The 23,024-nt window shown below is 45.7% G+C and overlaps 1 protein-coding gene across 1 annotated transcript; it reads left to right on the top strand.

The window, feature by feature from the left end:
- Positions 1 to 686: 686 nt before the first annotated feature.
- LOC122930658 (olfactory receptor 6N1-like) lies at positions 687 to 21,128 on the top strand. Its single transcript, XM_044284184.1, has 3 exons — positions 687 to 919; positions 1,639 to 1,750; positions 20,175 to 21,128. Exons 1-3 carry the CDS (start codon positions 687 to 689, stop codon positions 21,126 to 21,128), a joined length of 1,299 nt encoding a protein of 432 aa, XP_044140119.1.
- Positions 21,129 to 23,024: the final 1,896 nt, after the last annotated feature.

Here is a 23,024-nt window from a genome sequence, read left to right as displayed (position 1 = left end):
GCAGAGCTCCACCGCTGAGCAGGATTCCTCCCACGCCTGGGCGTCCGGGGAGGCACAGATACCGTCAACCCCAGGAGTGGAGGGTCCCTTGAGGGGCTCCTTCTTTGGCGCTGAGCCCTAGGGGGCGCCATCTCAGGACTGAGGCGCGCCAGCGGTACAGACCGCCGCGGCCGGAATGTCCGCGGCAGAGACAAAGCGGGAGCCTCTGCCACCCCCTGCAGCAGCTCCTGGACCCGATCTTGCAGCCAGTCCTCACCCCTCTCGGCCGCCGCTGCTCGAAGCTGTGACAAAATCGCTTCCATGATGCGTCCGGATGGCGGTCAGTACGCACCAAAATGGCCCCTCTCCCCTGCCTCACTCCCCCTTTTAACCCCTCTGGCTCCCCCCACATAAATCAAACCCACCAATCCCTTACTACTCACAGGGAGGGGTCTCCTTAAACCACCCCCTGTCATGTTCGCCTCCCCCTATGCTGCGCCCTAAGTCCAGCTCCTTCTGTTCTATTGCTGGGTGACAAGAATATTGTGTTGCCAGAATATTGTGTTGTTTCCAGCCAATATCTCGCTCCTGTCTATCCTGCTGCCGACCGTATCTCTGCTACCATCCGTTACTGACATTTGGCTTGTTCCTCGACTACACTCCTGCTTAATTCCAACCTGCACTATCTCGTACCGCCCTGGGTCAAGATGTTGTCTGGGCCTCTCCAGGAAAGCAACTCTGAATGTACGATCCTGCCTCAAAATAACTTTCTAGGGGCCATGAGTTCTAAGACCTTTCTTAATCTTCTCAAGGAGAGGTATGAGAATGACCCACTTCTTAATCATCCTCCTAAAGACTTTAACCTCAAGTACAGCAACGTTTTTTGGACTCAAGCGCATTGCCTCTATGTACCTGAATCAACTCGAGTAGAAGCTTTCAGGTTGGTTCACGACTCGAAACTTGCTGGTCTTTTTGGGTTTCTAAGACAGAGGAACTCTTATCACATTCCTTTTAGTGGCCTGGGTACAAGAAAGATGTCAAGAGTTATGTGGCTTTGTGTCGAACCTGTGCTCGCAATAAGACACCCCGATCTCCTCCTCTGGGGTTACTTCAACCATTGCCTGTTCCATTAAGACCATGGGGGTCAATTTCTATGGACTTTGTGGTCGACCTTCCCCTTTCTAAAGGGATGACCACCATCCTGGTAGTTGTGGACTGTCTCACTAAAATGGCTCATTTTATTCTAGTTAAGGGGGTACCCTCTGCTGAACATACTGCAGAAGTAATGGTCCGGGAAGTTTTTAAACTACCTGGAATTCCTGATGATGTGGTGTCTGCCAAAGGAGTACAGTTTACCTCTAAATTTTGGAGAAGTTTTTGCTCAGCGTTGGGTGTAACAATAAATCTGTCCTCAGCTTTTCATGCACAGTCCAATGGTCAGACCGAGAGGACCAATCAAACTTTGGAGCAATACCTTCGATGTTTTGTGAGTTATCTTCAGGATGATTGGGTGGACTACCTTCCTACGTCAGAGTTTGCTTATAATAACTCTAAACATAGCTCCACTTCCCAAAGCCCCTTTTTCCTAAACACTGGGTATCATCCAGTTTTTATTCCAGATCTACCTATTTCAACTCCAATTCCTGCTGTTACCAACAGATTAACTTCATTACAGGAGATCCAGGAGAAATTGACGAATACATCGAAGGAGGCTCAGGAATATTACAAGAAGGCTGCTGACAGACATCGGAGATCAATCCCCACCTTTCACGTGGGTGACAAGGTTCCATGTGCTAAGTTGGGTCAAAAGTTTGTGGGACCTTTTGAGATTTTGCTCAAATCAACCCGGTCACTTTTCGCCTAAAACTTCCGGACAAAACGTTTCATGAAAATACTTTTTCTGGAAGAATTCATCCTCCTCCTCCACCTGTTGAAGTACAGGGCGAAGAAGAATTTGTGGTTAAACAATTCTTGACTCCAGGTTCGTTCGGAACAAATTACTATATCTGTTTTAATGGGAAAGATATGGGCCAGAAGAAAACTCTTGGGAGCCTGATGAGAATGTTCATGCCTCTAGATTAACAAAGGAATTCCACCAGAGGTTTCCTCACAAACCTGGCCCTTAGACATCCAGGGGATGTCGTGGGAGGACGGGAGTACTGTTAGGATCTGGACTTGAACCCGGGACCTCTGCTGCGTCTGGCGGTGCCTCTACATGCTGAGCCACCTGAAATGCTGGACAGTTCCTTAGACAATTCCTTGAATGATCTTGTCTTGAATCTTGTTTGCCTTGAACCTTGAACTCTTTGCTCCTCCCATGAACTTCCTGATTTAAGCCATGTCTCTGCACTGCCTGGTTGCCAGAATATTGTGTTGTTACCAGCCAATATCTCGCTCCTGTCTATCCTGCTGCTGACCGTATCTCTGCTACCATCCGTTACTGACATTTGGCTTGTTCCTCGACTACGCTCCTGCTTAATCCCAACCTGCACTATCCATTACCGACTTTGGCTTGTTTCTCAACCACGCTTCTGCTAGATCGCTGCCTGCTATATCTGCTACTGGACCTTGGCTTGCTCACCTCCTGCTTGGGCTATCCTGAGGACCATGACCTGGTACTAACACGCAGCAAAGTCCATCTCCACCATCAGGAGCTCTGGAGAATACCGGTTAGTACTTAGACCCCGCACCTCAGGTGAACCCGTGTCATCAGCCAGGGTGACCAGTGTGAATATCTGCTCCGCTGCTATAGCTATTGGCTTCCGAGCCTGACTCCAGACCGTGACACCTCTGTTCTATTGCTGGGTGACATGAACCCGCTTTTGCCGTGAATGAACCCCTGCTGTGCCTGGGTGACAGGGGCCTAAATCTCTCAAAATCGTCTGTTAAATAGCTGAGTGACATGAACCCCCTTTTGCCGTGAATGAACCCCTGCTGTGCCTGGGTGACAGGGGCCTCATTCTCTCAAAATCCTCTGATCTATTGCTGGGTGACATGAACCCACTTTTCCTGTGAATGAACCCCTGCTGGGCCTGGGTGACAGGGGTCTAAATCTCTCAAAATCCTCTGTTCTATTGCTGGGTGACATGAACCCCCTTTTGCCGTGAATGATCCCCTGCTGTGCCTGGGTGACAGAGGCCTAAATCTCTCAAAATCCTCTGTTCTATTGCTGGGTGACATAAACCCCCTTTTGCGGTGAATGAACCCCTGCTGGGCCTGGGTGACAGGGGTCTAAATCTCTCAAAATCCTCTGTTCTATTGCTGGGTGACATGAACCCCCTTTTGCCGTGAATGATCCCCTGCTGTGCCTGGGTGACAGGGGCCTAAATCTCTCAAAATCCTCTTATCTATTGCTGGGTGACATGAACCCCCTTTTGCCGTGAATGAACCCCTGCTGTGCCTGGGAGACGGGGGCCTAAATCTCTCAAAATCCTCTGTTCTATTGCTGGGTGAGATGAACCCCCTTTTGCCGTGAATGAACCCCTGCTGTGCCTGGGTGACGGGGAACTAAATTTAGTGAAAACATCTGTTACTGATCGGAAGATGCGTGACTACAAGCGCGCGCTGCTGATGGCATTCCCACCTGACAGCGGGGGCACAGTGGAAGCACAAGGCGAAGGCAGAGGAGGAGGAAGAGGTCGCCAACGCAGCTGGGGCACCGCCAGCACCTGAGAAGGCAGGGTTAGCATGGCCCAAATGTGGAAAAGCTTTGTCAGCCTTGGAGGTTCTGACCTGCCCTGCAGCCAGTGTATAGTGTGAACGTGTGTTTAGCACAGCAGAGAGCATTATCACAGGCTGCAGCCAATGTGGACAAGCTTACGTTTATTAAAATGAACCAGGCATGGATCCTACATGACTTGTCCGTACCTTGTGCAGAATAGACATGTATACCAGCCTCAACCATCCATTCTTGTACTCAAGTGCACTTATTCTTAGTTTTATTTTATTATATGTCTCAATATTTTGGGGGATACCCCAATTTAAAAATAAAAAATAACAAATCAGTGTTGGCTACCTATTCCTCCTTTACTGCCGCTTCCACCTACACCGTAACGTCAACCTACACCGCCACATTTACCTATCCACCGCCTCCTCAACCTCCTACTCCTAGATCCAGATTGTTATTTTTAATTTTTCTGTATTTTATGTTATTTTAAGTCATTTCCCTATCCACATTTGTTTGCAGAACAGTTGCCATGCTCTTAAGTACACTTTGATGCCTTTTGCAGCCCTCTAGCCCTTTCCAGGACTATTTTAGAGCAATTTTAGTGCCCAAAAGTACGGGTCCCCATTGACTTCAATGGAGTTCGGGTTCGAGGTCAAGTTCGGGTCCCGAACCCGAACTTTTTTTTCAAGTTCGGTCGAACCCGAACATCCAGGTGTCTGCTCAACTCTATTTATATTCTCACTATTCCACATAAGGTATGTTTGTCCTGCACTCCCTAGTCTCTACCTAGTGCTATCAGCAGTTTTGCATGGTTAAAACTGCTGACAGACTCCCTTTAAAGGATGCATTTATGTGTAACTTTATGCCAATTATTGGTTGGCTTAGGCTACTTTGACATCTGCGGCATGGATTCCGGCAGGCTGTTCCAGTAGAGAACAGAGTGCCAGAATTCTCTCTATCTGGCACTGCCGGGTGCAACTGGAATGCCTGCGTGACAAATTAAGTCTAATAGGGTACACTGGAGATCTGGCTATAGTCCGGAAAAAATGCTGCGCGCTGCGGTTTGTGTCCGGCCGATTCCCGACCTTCTCTGCCGGATCAGTCGGCTGGATCTAAGTTGGAGACATAATTCTATGCTTGAATTGTGGCATAACGTTGGCGCTAACATTCAGATATTAGGCCCCACGCCCTTTTCTGTTGAGTCACGCCCCCTTTGAGCTAGGTGCAGAGGATTTCTCAAGAACTTAAAGCATCAAATTGCACAAGAAATGCGCCAGGTCGGGGGAAATCGGCACCAAATTTTGGCACAGTTTACAACAGTGTCTACAGGCGATGGACTGTAACTAGTGCGACACTTTATCATTCATTTCTTGATGGGCACCGTTATATGGCGCCACGGAGGGCTGTGGGCCCCTCAGGCCCTGAGACTTGTATCATGTGTATGTATACGTCTCATCTTTCAAGACGATTAATGATAGTGTCATTCTATACGTGATCCCACCGGGGTCCATGGCGGTCGCTTCTGTTTACTATAAGTTAATTTTAGTAGCATTCTTCAAACATTAATTAACCCCTTGAGGGAAGAAAGACACAGGCTGTGTAATATTTATTTTCGCAAACAACAACAACAACAAGGCGGGGGCCCTTCGAGGAGGCTCAGACTAATAATTCTCTGGAGACTTATAACAACAATTAATACCACTCCAGATTATTACCCTGGGGTATAAATAGAGGTATTAGTAGCCTACAGGAGACTTCTCCGTAGGGCAAGAAAATCCAAACACTGTCCTCGAGAATCAAGAAGAATCCTCGTTACTGAGATTTCGAGATTTAAGACATTTTTCCTGCTATGGGAACCAGCCTATATCAGGTAAGTGTCATTCATCACATAACTGATGCCATAGAACCCAGAGAGGACTCAGTGTAATACATTGTATCGATCCACGTATACAGTTTAAAGAATGAGACGCTTTTCCTGACACATTTTAATGGCCAATATACATACACAAGAGACATGTCACAGACTTAATTAAACTTCAGAGCTGCACTCACTATTCTGCTGGTGCAGTCACTGTGTACATACATTACATTACTTATCCTGTACTGATCCTGAGTTACATCCTGTATTATACTCCAGAGCTGCACTCACTATTCTGCTGGTGCAGTCACTGTGTATATACATTACTTATCCTGTACTGATCCTGAGTTACATCCTGTATTATACTCCAGAGCTGCACTCACTATTCTGCTGGTGCAGTCACTGTGTACATACATTACATTACTTATCCTGTACTGATCCTGAGTTACATCCTGTATTATACTCCAGAGCTGCACTCACTATTCTGCTGGTGCAGTCACTGTGTACATACATTACATTACTTATCCTGAACTGATCCTGAGTTACATCCTGTATTATACTTCAGAGCTGCACTCCCTATTCTGCTGGTGCAGTCACTGTGTACATACATTACATTACTTATCCTGTACTGATCCTAAGTAGTATTGATCGAGCACCAAAGTGCTCAGGTGCTCAGGCCGAATACCTCGGGATGCTCGGGTGCTCTACTGAGCACCCGAGCACAATAGAAGTCAATGGGAGAACCCGAGCATTTATCCAGGCACCCCCTGCTCTGAAGAGGGGAGGGTGTCTTGTTCATAGGAAAAGGTCAGAAATTGATAGAAACACCACTGAAATGGTTCGGGAAGGATGTCTGGATGTATCTTGTACTCCCGTCGCAGCTGGGAACGATGTTGTCCGAGTAGTACGCCGCTTTCACAGACTGACAATAATACGCACAAAACCGAAGATAAAATTGATTTTAGAGGAAAAATTGTTAGGAAACATCCTTTCCTGTATATTTACTTGTATGTAAAGTGCGAGTGCTGCCAGAAATGACAAGGAAGAGGCACTCCGATACAACCTGTATATCACATAAAGGAGGGCCTCATTCACATTGTGGTACAATTGTTCAGGTAGTGGGACTCTTACACTCATAAAGCCTATGCACTAAGTGAAAGCGCTTCCAAAAATTACAAGGAACCGGCACTCCAATAAACCCTTTATCACACGCAAAGGAGGGCATCATGCACCCTCTAAAAATTATGATTGATGGCCTGCTGGTGACCCTCAAAAACATTAGGAGCAAGGGCCTGCTGGTGACCGTCTAAAACATTATGGGCGAGGGCCTGCTGCTGAGCTGACCATCTAAAACATTAGGGGTGAAGACCTGCTGGTGAGCTGACCCTCTAAAACATTATATGCGAGGGCCTGCAGGTGAGCTGACCCTCTAAAAGATTGTAGGTAAGGGCCTGCTGGTGAGCTGACCCTGTAAAACATTATATGCGAGCGTCTACAGGCGAGCTGACCCTGTAAAACATTATATGCGAGGACAAGCAGGTGAGCTGACCCTGTAAAACATTATGTGCAAGGGCCTGCAGGTGAGCTGAAACTGTAAAACATTATATGCAAGGGCCTGCAGGTGAGCTGACCCTGTAAAACATATGTGAGGGCCTGCAGGTAAGCTGAAACTGTAAAATATTATATGCGAGGGCCTGCAGGTGAGCTGACCCTGCAAAAGATTGTAGGTGAGGGCCTGCTGGTGAGCTGACCCTCTAAAAAATTATATACGAAGGCCTGTAGGTGAGCTAACCCTCAAAAAAACTATATGCAATGGCCTGTAGGTGAGCTGACCCTGTAATAGATTGTAGGTGAGGGCCTGCAGGTGAGCTGACCCTGTAAAACATTATATGCGAGGGCCTGCAGGTGAGCTGACCCTGTAAAACATTATATGCGAGGGCATATATGCGACAAATAAGCATGTTGATATGATGGAAGAGGAGGAGGAGGATGATAAAAGGAAGATTCAACCATATTATAAACAACACATTTAAAGTGCCTTTTTGTTCATCAGCATTCCTCTGGTGGAGTCGAGAAGTCAGGGGCAATCCAGGCCTTCATTTTATAAGAGTCATCCTGTCAGCATTTTCAGTTAACATACGGATATGCTTATCTGTTATAATGCCACCAGCAGCACTAAATACCCGCTCAGACAAAACTATGGCGGCAGGGCAGGCCAGCACCTCCAAGGCGTAGAGCTCCAGTTTGTGCCACGTGTCCAGCTTGGACACCCAGTAGTTGTAAGGCACTGAGGGATCATTGAGGACGCTGACACGGTCTGCTATGTACTCCTTCACCATCTTCTAAAATTTTTCCCTCCTTGTGACAGTAGGCCGCGCATCAGGGTGAGGGTGCTGGCGGGGTGTAATGAAACTGTCCCAGGCTTTGTAGAGTGTTGCCCTGCCTCTGTTGGAACTGCTATGTGTTCCCCTCGTCTCCCCTTCTCGGTTGCCCAAGGAACTACGGACTCTACAGCCAGCGTTGTCAGATGGAAAATTTTGGAGCAATTTTCCAAGGATCTTCTGGTATTGCACCATTTTGCTCGTCCTCTCCACCAGAGGAATGAGAGATGAGAAGTTTTATTTGTAGTGGGGGTCGAGAAAGGTGAACAACCAGTAATCCATGCTGTCTAAAATGCGTACAACGCACAGGGTGCGGGAAAGGCAGCCTAACATGAAGTCAGCCATGTGTGCCAGAGTACCAACAGGCAAGACTTCACTGTCGTCATCAGGAGGATGACTCTCAATCTCCTCATCCTCTTCCTCCTCTTCTCCCCACCCACGCAGAACAGATGGCATTAAACTTCCTTGGGTACTACCCTCTGTAGCGGAGGCAACCGTCTCCTGCTCCTCCTCCCCTTATCATCCAATTTGCACTGAGAAGACGAACTGAGGCTGGTCTGGCTAGCACCCTGTGTAATGTCTTCCCCCATTTCCACCTCTTCCACAAGCAAAGCGTCATCCTTAATTGTGAGCAGAGAGTGTTTGAGTAGACACAGCAGTGGGATGGTGACGCTGATAATATCGTTATCACCACTCACCATCTGTGTTGATTCCTCAAAGTTTCTTAAAACCTCACAGAGGTCAGACATCTATGCCCACTGTGAATAGCGGAAGCTGACTGGAAAGGCGACGGCCATGTTGCAGCTGGTACTCCACTACTGCCCTCTGCTGCTAACAAAGCCTGGCCAACATGTGGAACCTGGAGTTCCAGCTCGTGCTCACGTCGCACAACAGCCTGTAAGATTGCAATTTCCAGCTGCAGCAGCGCTGAAGCTGTCGATGACTTGCGGAAATGTGTACACACATGGCGCACCTTCACCAGTAGCTCAGGCAAACTGTGGTAGGTTTTGAGAAACCGCTGAACCACTAGGTTGAACACGTGGGCTAGGCATGGTATTTGTGTGAGCTTGCCCAGCTCCAAAGCCGCCACCAAGTTACGGCCATTATTAGACACAACCATGCCCGGTTCCAGTTTAAGTGGCGAGAGCCACAGCTCAGTCTGGCCTCCTATCCCCTGCCACAGCTCTGCGGCGGTGTGCTGTTTGTTCCAAGCTTCAGAATGGACTGTTGACGCTTCCCCACTGCAGTGCTACACTGCTTCCAGCTACCCACTGATGGCTGACTGGTGCTGCAAGATGATAATTTAGAGGTGGAAATGGAGGAGGAGGCAGAGGAGGAGAAGTGGGGGTTGGAGCCACTAACGTAGGTGCTGGCAGAAACCCTGATCGATGTAGGGCCCGCAATCCTTGGCGTCGGTAGCACCTGTCCCATCCCGGGGTCCGACTCGCTTCCAGCCTCCACAAAATTCACCCAGTGTGCCGTCGGGGAAATGTAGTGTCCCTGGCCGAAAGAACTTGTCCATGTGTCTGTGGTTAAGTGGACCTTCCCAGTAACTGCATTGCTCAGGGCACGTGTGATGTTACGGGACACATGTTGGTGCAAGGCAGGCATCCTGTATTATACTCCAGAGCTGCACTCACTATTCTGCTGGTGCAGTCACTGTGTACATACATTACTTATACTGTACTGATCCTGAGTCACATCCTGTATTATACTCCAGAGCTGCACTCACTATTCTGCTGGTGCAGTCACTGTGTACATACATTACTTATCCTGTACTGATCCTGAGTTACATCCTGTATTATACTCCAGAGCTGCACTCACTATTCTGCTGGTGCAGTCACTGTGTACATACATTACATTACTTATCCTGTATTATACTCCAGAGCTGCACTCACTATTCTGCTGGTGCAGTCACTGTGTACATACATTACTTATCCTGTACTGATCCTGAGTTACATCCTGTATTATACTCCAGAGCTGCACTCACTATTCTGCTGGTGCAGTCACTGTGTACATACATTACTTATCCTGTACTGATCCTGAGTTACATCCTGTATTATACTCCAGAGCTGCACTCACTATTCTGCTGGTGCAGTCACTGTGTACATACATTACTTATCCTGTACTGATCCTGAGTTACATCCTGTATTATACTCCAGAGCTGCACTCACTATTCTGCTGGTGCAGTCACTGTGTACATACATTACTTATCCTGTACTGATCCTGAGTTACATCCTGTATTATACTCCAGAGCTGCACTCACTATTCTGCTGGTGGAGTCACTGTGTACATACATTACTTATCCTGTACCGATCCTGAGTTACATCTGTATTATACTCCAGAGCTGCACTCACTATTCTGCTGGTGGAGTCACTGTGTACATACATTACTTATCCTGTACCGATCCTGAGTTACATCTGTATTATACTCCAGAGCTGCACTCACTATTCTGCTGGTGCAGTCACTGTGTACATACATTACTTATCCTGTACTGATCCTGAGTTACATCCTGTATTATAGTCCAGAGCTGCACTCTCTATTCTGCTGGTGCAGTCACTGTGTACATACATTACTTATCCTGCACTGATCCTGAGTTACATCCTGTATTATACTCCAGAGCTGCACTCACTATTCTGCTGGTGCAGTCACTGTGTACATACATTACTTATCCTGTACTGATCCGGAGTTACATCCTGTATTATACTCCAGAGCTGCACTCACTATTCTGCTGGTGCAGTCACTGTGTACATACATTACTTATCCTGTACTGATCCTGAGTTACATCCTGTATTATACTCCAGAGCTGCACTCACTATTCTGCTGGTGCAGTCACTGTGTACATACATTACTTATCCTGTACTGATCCTGAGTTACATCCTGTATTATACTCTATAGCTGCACTCACTATTCTGCTGGTGCAGTCACTGTGTACATACATTACTTATCCTGTACTGATCCTGAGTTACATCCTGTATTATACTCTAGAGCTGCACTCACTATTCTGCTGGTGCAGTCACTGTGTACATACATTACTTATCCTGTACTGATCCTGAGTTACATCCTGTATTATACTCCAGAGCTGCACTCACTATTCTGCTGGTGTAGTCACTGTGTACATACATTACTTATCCTGTACTGATCCTGAGTTACATCCTGTATAATACTCTAGAGCTGCACTCACTATTCTGCTGGTGCAGTCACTGTGTACATACATTACTTATCCTGTACTGATCCTGAGTTACATCCTGTATTATACTCCAGAGCTGCACTCACTATTCTGCTGGTGCAGTCACTGTGTACATACATTACTTATCCTGTACTGATCCTAAATTACATCTGTATTTATTTTATTATAAAATTATAAAACATAACAATAACACAATGTAACAAACATAATTACCATAAAATATCAAACACAACTAAACAATAAATAAAAGTAACACTGGTCCAGACACTCACTCCAATATTAATATTGTATTATATGCATACGCCAACTATACATATATACACCCACTCTCCGCCAATTATATACAAATAATCACAGAAAACTAACCGGTCCAGTTGCCAAATAACAATATATTTTTTTAATTATACCATATAAACTGAACGATATACACTATATAAAACTACACCCGCCAACCCCTTCCTCCCAGCAGTCTGAGAGCTGGTCCATCCTCTCATGCTCGCAGTTCATGTCCAATGTCTATAGACCAGATCAGACTAGTGTGAATTTTTTATTTATTTTTTTACCCAGTGTCCCCAAGTCCACAGAATCCCAAACTCCAGATAGTCCCAAGAACACACTACTCCGCCCTTGTGTCACCAGTCACCACCCCACCTAACACCAAACCCCATATATACAAGAAAATTTGGGCGAAACAAACCCACACCCATCAAAGCCCAAGTCCGATGCCTAGAAGCCCTACATCCTATATACTGACCAGAAAAATAAAAAATCTACCGTTTCAAGATCAGCCCACTACCAGTGAAGGGGATGAGAAGACTAGGGCTACCCAAAAGGAAAAGCCCCTCCAGAGGTGAGTTGCCCTCCCTGCCCCAAGTCCGTCATATTCTAGAGAGCGCATCTTCACCAGGTCACGCAGAAGGTTCTTCACCACCTCATCCACCAGGAGGATTTTCCGTTGCATATATACTAGACAGCGTGCGTTCCACGTGCAGTACCTCACCACTACACTAACTAAGAATAAAGTGCAGCCGTCTCGGCCTCCCAAGTCTCTGAATGCACCATAGGCCCACTCCGCATAGGTGAGACCGGCCAGCCCAGGCCAGCCAATGGAGGCACATACCCTTTTGTAGACCTCTGTATTAAAGGGACAATAAAGCAAGAAGTGGTCCATGCTTTCCTGCACATCACCGCACTCCTCCCGGGCACAACCCCTTTTCTCACAGCTCCTACACTTCAAGTTGTCCATCACATACAGTTTCCTATGAGAGCAGCGCCAAGCTAAGTCACAAAACGTTAAGGAGATCCTGATAGAATTCAAAAGTCATAACTAGGGATGAGCGAACTCGAACTGTATAGTTCGGGTTCGTACCGAATTTTGGGGTGTCCGTGACACGGACCCGAACCCGGACATTTTCGTAAAAGTCCGGGTTCGGGTTCGGTGTTCGTCGCTTTCTTCGCGCTTTTGTGACGCTTTCTTGGCGCTTTTTGAAAGGCTGCAAAGCAGCCAATCAACAAGCGTCATACTACTTGCCCCAAGAGGCCATCACAGCCATGCCTACTATTGGCATGGCTGTGATTGGCCAGAGCACCATGTGACCCAGCCTCTATTTAAGCTGGAGTCACATAGCGCCGCCCGTCACTCTGCTCTGATTAGCGTAGGGAGAGGTTGCGGCTGCGACAGTAGGGCGAGATTAGGCAGATTAACTCCTCCAAAGGACTTGATTAACTGATCGATCTGCAGCTGTGGATCATTGAGCTGCTGATCCTCAATTGCTCACTGTTTTTAGGCTGCACAGACCGTTTGTCAGTCTCATTTTTCTGGGGTGATCGGCGGCCATTTTGTGTCTTGTGGTGCGCCAGCACAAGCTGCGACCAAGTGCATTTAACCCTCAATGGTGTGGTTGTTTTTTGGCTAAAGCCTACATCAGGGTGAAGCTGTCACACCAAGTGCATTTAACCAGCAATAGTCTGTTCATTTTTTGGCCATATACAAAATCAGGGGCAAGCTGCGCCTGTCACCAAGTGCATTTAACCCTCAATGGTGTGGTTGTTTTTTGGCTAAAGCCTACATCAGGGTGAAGCTGTCACACCAAGTGCATTTAACCAGCAATAGTCTGTTCATTTTTTGGCCATATACAAAATCAGGGGCAAGCTGCGCCTGTCACCAAGTGCATTTAACCCTCAATGGTGTGGTTGTTTTTGGCTAAAGCCTACATCAGGGTGAAGCTGTCACACCAAGTGCATTTAACCAGCAATAGTCTGTTCATTTTTTGGCCATATACAAAATCAGGGGCAAGCTGCGCCTGTCACCAAGTGCATTTAACCCTCAATGGTGTGGTTGTTTTTTGGCTAAAGCCTACATCAGGGTGAAGCTGTCACACCAAGTGCATTTAACCAGCAATAGTCTGTTCATTTTTTGGCCATATCCCAGTCTAATTCTGTCACTAAATCCATACCGGTCACCCAGCGCCTAAATACTAGGCCTCAAATTTATATCCAGCTAAATCTGTCCCTAGTGCTGTAGCTGGGCGAGTTATTTAGTGTCCGTTCAAGCACATTTCTTGTTCTGGGTTGAAATACAATTCCCAATTTAGCAATTTCATAATTTAGTGGTTCCTGCTATATCAGAGCTCTTTGAAATCTATCCCAAAAAGGGTATATAATATTGAAGGTGCACATAGGGTCATTCAGAGTAACTTCACACACACCCGCTACTGTGTATTTCCAAGTCTAATTCTGTCACTAAATCCATACCGGTGACCCAGCGCCTAAATACTAGGCCTCAAATTTAATTCCCTCTAAATCTCTCGTTACCCACCGGTGTACTGTTGTTGCTGGGCAAGATATTTAGTGTCCGTCAAAGCACATTTTTTGTTCTGGGTTGAAGTACAATTCCAAATTTAGCAATTTCATAATTTAGTGGTTTCTGCTATATCAGAGCTATTTGAAATCTATCCCTAAAAGGGTATATAATATTGAAGGTGCACATAGGGTCATTCAGAATAACTTCACACACACCCGCTACTGTGTATTTCCAAGTCTAATTCTGTCACTAAACCCATACCTGTCACCCAGCGCCTAAATACTAGGCCTCAAATTTAAATCCCTCTAAATCTCTCGTTACCGTTGTCCTGTTGTAGCTGGGAAAGTTATTTAGTGTCCGTCAAAGCACATTTTTTGTTCTGGGTTGAAGTACAATTCCCAATTTAGCAATTTCATAATTTAGTGGTTCCTGCTATATCAGAGCTATTTGAAATCTATCCCAAAAAGGGTATATAATATTGAAGGTGCACATAGGGTCATTCAGAATAACTTCACACACACGCTTCTGTGCATTTCCAAGTCTAATTCTGTCACTAAATCCATACCGGTGACCCAGCGCCTAAATACTAGGCCTCAAATTTAATTCCCTCTAAATCTCTCGTTACCCACCGCTGTACTGTTGTTGCTGGGCAAGATATTTAGTGTCCGTCAAAGCACATTTTTTGTTCTGGGTTGAAGTACAATTCCCAATTTAGCAATTTCATAATTTAGTGGTTTCTGCTATATCAGAGCTATTTGAAATCTATCCCTAAAAGGGTATATAATATTGAAGGTGCACATAGGGTCATTCAGAATAACTTCACACACACGCTTCTGTGCATTTCCAAGTCTAATTCTGTCACTAAATCCATACCGGTCACCCAGCGCCTAAATACTAGGCCTCAAATTTATATCCCGCTGAATTTGAATACAATACATTGGGCCAAATAATATATTTGTTGTTGTGGTGAACCATAACAATGAGAAAAACATCTAGTAAGGGACGCGGACGTGGACATGGTCGTGGTGGTGTTAGTGGACCCTCTGGTGCTGGGAGAGGACGTGGCCGTTCTGCCACATCCACACGTCCTAGTGTACCAACTACCTCAGGTCCCAGTAGCCGCCAGAATTTACAGCGATATATGGTGGGGCCCAATGCCGTTCTAAGGATGGTAAGGCCTGAGCAGGTACAGGCATTAGTCAATTGGGTGGCCGACAGTGGATCCAGCACGTTCACATTATCTCCCACCCAGTCTTCTGCAGAAAGCGCACAGATGGCGCCTGAAAACCAACCCCATCAGTCTGTCACATCACCCCCATGCATACCAGGGAAACTGTCTCAGCCTCAAGTTATGCAGCAGTCTCTTATGCTGTTTGAAGACTCCGCTGGCAGGGTTTCCCAAGGGCATCCACCTAGCCCTTCCCCAGCGGTGAAAGACATAGAATGCACTGACGCACAACCACTTATGTTTCCTGATGATGAGGACATGGGAATACCACCTCAGCATGTCTCTGATGATGACGAAACACAGGTGCCAACTGCTGCGTCTTTCTGCAGTGGACAAGCTGACGTTCATAAAAATGAACCAGGCATGGATCCCACAGGACCTGTCCGTCCCTTGTCCAGATTAGACATTAACTACCTCCCCATAACCATATATTATTGGACTCCAGGGCACTTCCTCATTCAATCCTATTTTTATTTTCATTTTACCATTATATTGCGATGCTACCCAAAGTTGAATGAACCTCTCCTCTGCCTGTGTGCTAGGCCTAAATATATGCCAATGGACTGTTGCAGTGGTGGCTGACATGAAGCCTGATTCTCTGCTATGACATGCAGACTAATTCTCTGCTGACATGAAGCCAGATTGTCTGTTACGGGACCTCTCTCCTCTGCCTGGGTGCTGGGCCTAAATTTATGACCATGGACTGTTGCAGTGGTGGCTGACGTGAAGCCTGATTCTCTGCTATGACATGCAGACTGATTCTCTGCTGACATGAAGCCAGATCGTCTGTTACGGGACCTCTCTGCTCTGCCTGTGTGCTAGGCCTAAATATATGCCAATGGACTGTTGCAGTGGTGGGTGACGTGAAGCCTCATTCTCTGCTATGACATGCAGACTGATTCTCTGCTGACATGAAGCCAGATTGTCTGTTACGGGACCTCTCTGCTCTGCCTGTGTGCTAGGCCTAAATATATGCCAATGGACTGTTGCAGTGGTGGGTGACGTGAAGCCTCATTCTCTGCTATGACATGCAGACTAATTCTCTGCTGACATGAAGCCAGATTGTCTGTTACGGGACCTCTCTCCTCTGCCTGGGTGCTGGGCCTAAATTTATGACAATGGACTGTTGCAGTGGTGGCTGACGTGAAGCCTGATTCTCTGCTATGACATGCAGACTAATTCTCTGCTGACATGAAGCCAGATTGTCTGTTACGGGACCTCTCTCCTCTGCCTGGGTGCTGGGCCTAAATATATGCCAATGGACTGTTGCAGTGGTGGCTGACGTGAAGCCTCATTCTCTGCTATGACATGCAGACTAATTCTCTGCTGTCATGAAGCCAGATTGTCTGTTACGGGACCTCTCTGCTCTGCCTGTGTGCTAGGCCTAAATATATGCCAATGGACTGTTGCAGTGGTGGGTGACGTGAAGCCTCATTCTCTGCTATGACATGCAGACTGATTCTCTGCTGACATGAAGCCAGATTGTCTGTTACGGGACCTCTCTGCTCTGCCTGTGTGCTAGGCCTAAATATATGCCAATGGACTGTTGCAGTGGTGGGTGACGTGAAGCCTCATTCTCTGCTATGACATGCAGACTGATTCTCTGCTGACATGAAGCCAGATTCTCTGTTACGGGACCTCTCTCCTCTGCCTGTGTGTGTGCTGGGCCTAAATATATGCCAATGGACTGTTGCAGTGGTGGCTGACGTGAAGCCTCATTCTCTGCTATGACATGCAGACTAATTCTCTGCTGACATGAAGACAGATTCTCTGTTACGGGACCTCCCTCCTCTGCCTGGGTGCTGGGCCTAAATATATGCCAATGGACTGTTGCAGTGGTGGCTGACGTGAAGCCTCATTCTCTGCTATGACATGCAGACTGATTCTCTGCTGACATGAAGCCAGATTCTCTGTTACGGGACCTCTCTCCTCTGCCTGTGTGTGTGCTGGGCCTAAATATATGCCAATGGACTGTTGCAGTGGTGGCTGACGTGAAGCCTCATTCTCTGCTATGACATGCAGACTGATTCTCTGCTGACATGAAGCCAGATTCTCTGTTACGGGACCTCTCTCCTCTGCCTGTGTGTGTGCTGGGCCTAAATATATGCCAATGGACTGTTGCAGTGGTGGCTGACGTGAAGCCTCATTCTCTGCTATGACATGCAGACTAATTCTCTGCTGACATGAAGACAGATTCTCTGTTACGGGACCTCCCTCCTCTGCCTGGGTGCTGGGCCTAAATATATGCCAATGGACTGTTGCAGTGGTGGCTGACGTGAAGCCTCATTCTCTGCTATGACATGCAGACTGATTCTCTGCTGACATGAAGCCAGATTCTCTGTTACGGGACCTCTCTCCTCTGCCTGTGTGTGTGCTGGGCCTAAATATATGCCAATGGACTGTTGCAGTGGTGGCTGACGTGAAGCCTCATTCTCTGCTATGACATGCAGACTGATTCTCTGCTGACATGAAGCCAGATTCTCTGTTACGGGACCTCTCTCCTCTGCCTGTGTGTGTGCTGGGCCTAAATATATGCCAATGGACTGTTGCAGTGGTGGCTGACGTGAAGCCTCATTCTCTGCTATGACATGCAGACTAATTCTCTGCTGACATGAAGACAGATTCTCTGTTACGGGACCTCCCTCCTCTGCCTGGGTGCTGGGCCTAAATATATGCCAATGGACTGTTGCAGTGGTGGCTGACGTGAAGCCTCATTCTCTGCTATGACATGCAGACTAATTCTCTGCTGACATGAAGACAGATTCTCTGTTACGGGACCTCTCTCCTCTGCCTGGGTGCCGGGGCCTAAATATCTGAGAATGGACTGTTCCAGTGGTGGGTGACGGGAAGCCAGATTCTCTGCTATGGAACCTCTCTCCAATTGATTTTGGTTAATTTTTATTTATTTAATTTTTATTTTAATTAATTTCCCTATCCACATTTGTTTGCAGGGGATTTACCTACATGTTGCTGCCTTTTGCAGCCCTCTAGCTCTTTCCTGGGCTGTTTTACAGCCTTTTTAGTGCCGAAAAGTTCGGGTCCCCATTGACTTCAATGGGGTTCGGGTTCGGGACGAAGTTCGGATCGGGTTCGGATCCCGAACCCGAACATTTCCGGGATGTTCGGCCGAACTTCTCGAACCCGAACATCCAGGTGTTCGCTCAACTCTAGTCATAACCTAACCTCCAGATCCCGACTTGGGCAATCCCTGAGGGCCAGAGGTTTCTGAAAATAGGTTAACATAACCCTTTGTTCAAGGAGTTTCCTTGACAGAATCCTGATCTCCCACATCCCCAGACACCACCGGCAAATCGCCTTCAGAAGACGAAGATCCTTGACTTGTCCTCCTGTCTCCCATTCTTGGAAGAAAGGCCAAAACCCTCCCCGACAGGAGAGTACCTACGGAGGAATCCTCTCTTTCCAAAGGTCAGCAATGTTAACCTTGATGAAGGTGTTCACCAGGAATACCACAGGGTTTGCCATACACAACCCTCCCTAGCCTCCTCGTGCGGTAAGTAATCTCCTTCCTGACTAGGTTCAGTCTGTGCCCCACAACAGTTGGAAGAAGAGACTGTAGACCTGAGTCCAGAGAGGCTCCGGCAAGATGCACACACTGCCCAGATATATCAGCAAAGGGAGCAGGTTGGTCAAAGACCAACCCTTCGACTGGTCCACCTTACTTATCCTGTACTGATCCTGAGTTACATCCTGTATTATACTCCAGAGCTGCACTCCCTATTCTGCTGGTGCAGTCACTGTGTACATACATTACATTACTTATCCTGTACTTCCTGAGTTACATCCTGTATTATACTCCAGAGCTGCACTCACTATTCTGCTGGTGCAGTCACTGTGTACATACATTACTTATCCTGTACTGATCCTGAGTTACATCCTGTATTATACTCCAGAGCTGCACTCACTATTCTGCTGGTGCAGTCACTGTGTACATACATTACTTATCCTGTACTGATCCTGAGTTACATCCTGTATTATACTCCAGAGCTGCACTCATTATTCTGCTGGAGGAGTCACTGTGTGCATAAGAATTACAGGCGGACATATCCTTCAAAAGTGAACATTTATAACTGCTAGAGAAGTATCTACTAATAGTACTAATTCTACAAGAAACTAACTAGAATTGAACATGAATATCGTAAAGGCCTTATTTTAGTTTTTTTCCTGCATGTCAGGATTTTTTGGTCAGGATGAGCATCTTAGAAGGCTCAGCTCTGCAGGCATCATGGCAAGGAGCAGGAGGAGCTGAGCTGACATATATAGACTGATATAGTTTTTCACTTCCTGTGAACCCCTTCTCTGTCTATGCATAGAGGAGTCCAGTGGGCCGTCCTATCAGTGATTAATTGAATGTATCTAATGAGAATATTGAATCCTTATTGATCTTGTGTCAAACCATCTTCACAGCCCATATTATTGTATTTCTCTACTCTAAAGAAAATGTGGATAGCAAACATAGCATTCTGATGTATATTGAGATCCTCAATTGCCTACATGAAAGTGCCACTATAGGCAAACTGTGCAGATGGGCAGGTTGGCAAATAAACCCCTCAAAGATCTATTTGAAAAATGAGGGCAGCGATAAAGAGATGGGCAGTCAAATAGGGAGAACTGCAGATGTCTATATGGGACATGAGTGCCACCATGGACTGGTACAGTAGCTAGGCAATGAGCTAGAGGGCCTGACAGCTGAGTAGTCTAATAGATCCCATCATTTTTGGACAGTCAGAACCAGAAACCCTTCCATTCTCCTATTGATTGGTTAGTTGAGTGTTTAGTGCCAAACTAAAGCCTTAGCACAACCTCATTCTACCAAATCATTAAAATAACATCCTCTAATGGTAGTATCCCAGTCTACAATCTCAAGAAAATATGCTACTCCTTCATAAAATTTGCAATTGCGATATATCCCAGGGCCACCATTTGGACAGTACACATGGTGTTAGAGGTCCTGATAGATTGACCTGTAGGATACCACAAACCCCTCCCCATCACTGTTACCACTCATACACTTTCCATTGATATTTTCAATTTGATTTTTCTCAACCAGTTGGACAAGGACTACCTTCAGACGGCAGTTTCTTCTAACCTGACCATTCATCTTGTAACAGAATTCATCATCTTTGGATTCCCTAGTCTTCAGAACTATCATATTTTGCTCTTCTGTGTGTTTCTCTTTATTTACCTGTTCACCGTCACTGGAAATGGAAGCATCTTCTTCTTGGTTATACTTGACCAACGGCTACATACTCCAATGTATTTCTTTGTCAGTAATTTGTCTTTCCTTGACTTGAGCTACACCTCAGTAACCATCCCGAAGATGTTGGCCAAGTTTTCAATGCACCTTAACACCATCTCTTATGCAGCTTGCTTTACTCAGATGTATTTTTTCTTGTCTTTAGCAGCAACAGAATGTTTACTTCTGACTATAATGGCTTATGACCGATATGTTGCTATATGTTCTCCTCTACATTACCAGACCATTATGACCAGGAGACGGTATCTACTATTGGCATCTTTGGCATGGTCTGGAGGTTTTCTTATTCCTGTCACAGTCTTAATCTTAGCCTTGAACTTACCATTTTGTGGACCTAATATTATCCATCATTACTACTGTGACCATCCACCATTGTTGCAGTTGGCCTGCACCAACACTTCCTTCAACGTAGCTGTTGGCTCCTCCATCGGGGCTTTTGTTCTCCTAATAACATTTACTCTAGTGGTCGTTTCCTACATAAAAATCATATTAACAATTCTCAAAATTGACTCCAAAGATGGACGCAAGAAAACATTTTCCACATGCGCCTCACACTTTGTGGTAGTCAATATGTTCTTTTTGCCGCTTATCTTCATGTATGTCCGGCCAAAGGCTTCCTACTCTTCAGATGTGGACTCCCTGGTGGCCATGCTATACACAGTATTAACACCTTTGATGAATCCGGTTATATACAGCTTCAGGAACAGAGACATTAAAGAAGCTTTCAGGAAGAAGGTCCACCTTTAAAACCAAAGGATGGCATAGATAGATTTGGTATTCCTGTAACCGCGACAAACCTTATCGAACAGCGAACACATTAGCTATGGTGGTTTTTACATGGTGCCATTAAAATTGTCTCATTATTATTTTTTTACATTTAACCTATACACACATACACAATAAAATGCAACAAAAAAACATTCCAAAAACATCACTGGCACCATTAATGGTGTATTAGCATGTTGGTTTGGTGACAGAACTTGAGCCATAATAGGGTCCGCTCTATCGTACAAGGTTCCACATGAACTTGGAACTGGCCCCGAGACTGGCAGAAGAACCTCTGATGGGCCAGGCTCTGACATAATAATGGGTCCCAAATGTCCAGAAGAACACAACTCCATTTGGAGGGTGACCTTATATTTTCTCCCCAATGCCTGAAATCTAATGAGAAAACAAGTTGCTCCAAATGTGGGTAACCAACATCAGTCATGTATTATGGACCACTACATTGTGTGGCTATTGAAGGGATTTCCCAGGGGGTTGAAGAATTCTTTAGGAAGGGTTCAAAGTGGGGGGAAAAAAAAGTTAAAGAAGGGATATCTACCCTCAGCTATCCCCGCTGCTCCTGTTCTGGCAGGAAATGCCTAGAGATCACTGGTGAAGAACAGTCACCAATGTGGTCAGTAACTGGCTCAGCAGGCATCTCCAGGTATTTCCTGCATCCTGAAATTGGAGCCACCCAGTGCCCCTCTAAGAAAAAGATGTGCAAATTAGCTCACATTACCAAAAGCAAAAGAAAGTTGAACCTCCAACGCCACCACTAGGTCAATGTTCGACCTTTCAAACAGGCCTAACATAATATAGGATTATAACCAAGCCAGATGGGAACAGAAAATAAAGACCAGAGTGGACCTAGCCTAGTGGTCCTTCTCCACAATCTTCCTCAGGGTCCGGTCACCTCTTCTCGTTGTGCAACGTTTTCTGCCACACTTTTTCCTTCCCACAGACTTCCCACTGAGGGGCCTTGATACAGCGCTCTGGGAACAGCCTATTCCTTCAGACATGTCTTTCTGTGTCTTACCCTCTTGCTTGAGGGGGTCAATGATGGCCTTCTGGACAGCAGTCAGGTCGGCAGTCTGACCCATGATTGCGGTTTGGAGTAATGAACCAGGCTGGGAGTTTGTAAAAGCCTCAGGAATCTTTTGCAGGTGTTTAGAGTTAATTAGTTGATTCAGATGATTAGGTTAATAGCTCGTTTAGAGAACCTTTTCATGATATGCTAATTTTTTTAGATAAGAATTTTGGGTTTTCATGAGCTGTGGCCAAAATCATCAATATTAAAACAATAAAAGGATTGAACTACTTCAGTTGTGTGTAAGGAATCTAAAATATATGAAAGTCTAATGTTTATCAGTACATTACAGAAAATAATGAACTTTATCACAATATGCTAATTTTTTTAGAAGGACCTGTATATATATATATATATATATTTATTATACACACACAGAATACTGTCCTCTGTAGTATATATACAGTATACTGTCCTCTGTAGTATATATACAGTATACTGTCCTCTGTAGTACATATATACAGTATACTGTCCTCTGTAGTGTATATACAGTATACTGTCCTCTGTAGTATATATATAGTATACTGTCCTCTGTAGTAAATATATATATATATATATATACAGTATACTGTCCTCTGTAGTATATATACAGTATACTGTCCTCTGTAGTGTATATACAGTATACTGTCCTCTGTAGTATATATATAGTATACTGTCCTCTGTAGTAAATATATATATATATATACAGTATACTGTCCTCTGTAGTATATATACAGTTTACTGTCCTCTGTAGTACATATATACAGTATACTGTCCTCTGTAGTTTATATACAGTATACTGTCCTCTGTAG

Source organism: Bufo gargarizans, chromosome 3 (genome assembly GCF_014858855.1).
Source record: "Bufo gargarizans isolate SCDJY-AF-19 chromosome 3, ASM1485885v1, whole genome shotgun sequence".
NCBI classification, from domain to species: Eukaryota; Metazoa; Chordata; class Amphibia; order Anura; family Bufonidae; genus Bufo; species Bufo gargarizans.
This window is presented reverse-complemented; position numbering and strand designations above follow the sequence as displayed.

Excerpts from the sequence above, each read along its gene's own strand:
- LOC122930658 (XM_044284184.1), top strand. The coding sequence starts at position 687 with ATGTTGTCTGGGCCTCTCCAGGAAAGCAACTCTGAATGTACGATCCTG. Across the intron at positions 920-1,638 it reads ACTCGAGTAGAAGCTTTCAG|ATTAACTTCATTACAGGAGA; the intron begins GTTGGTTCACGA and ends TGTTACCAACAG. Across the intron at positions 1,751-20,174 it reads GATCAATCCCCACCTTTCAC|TTGGACAAGGACTACCTTCA; the intron begins GTGGGTGACAAG and ends TTTCTCAACCAG.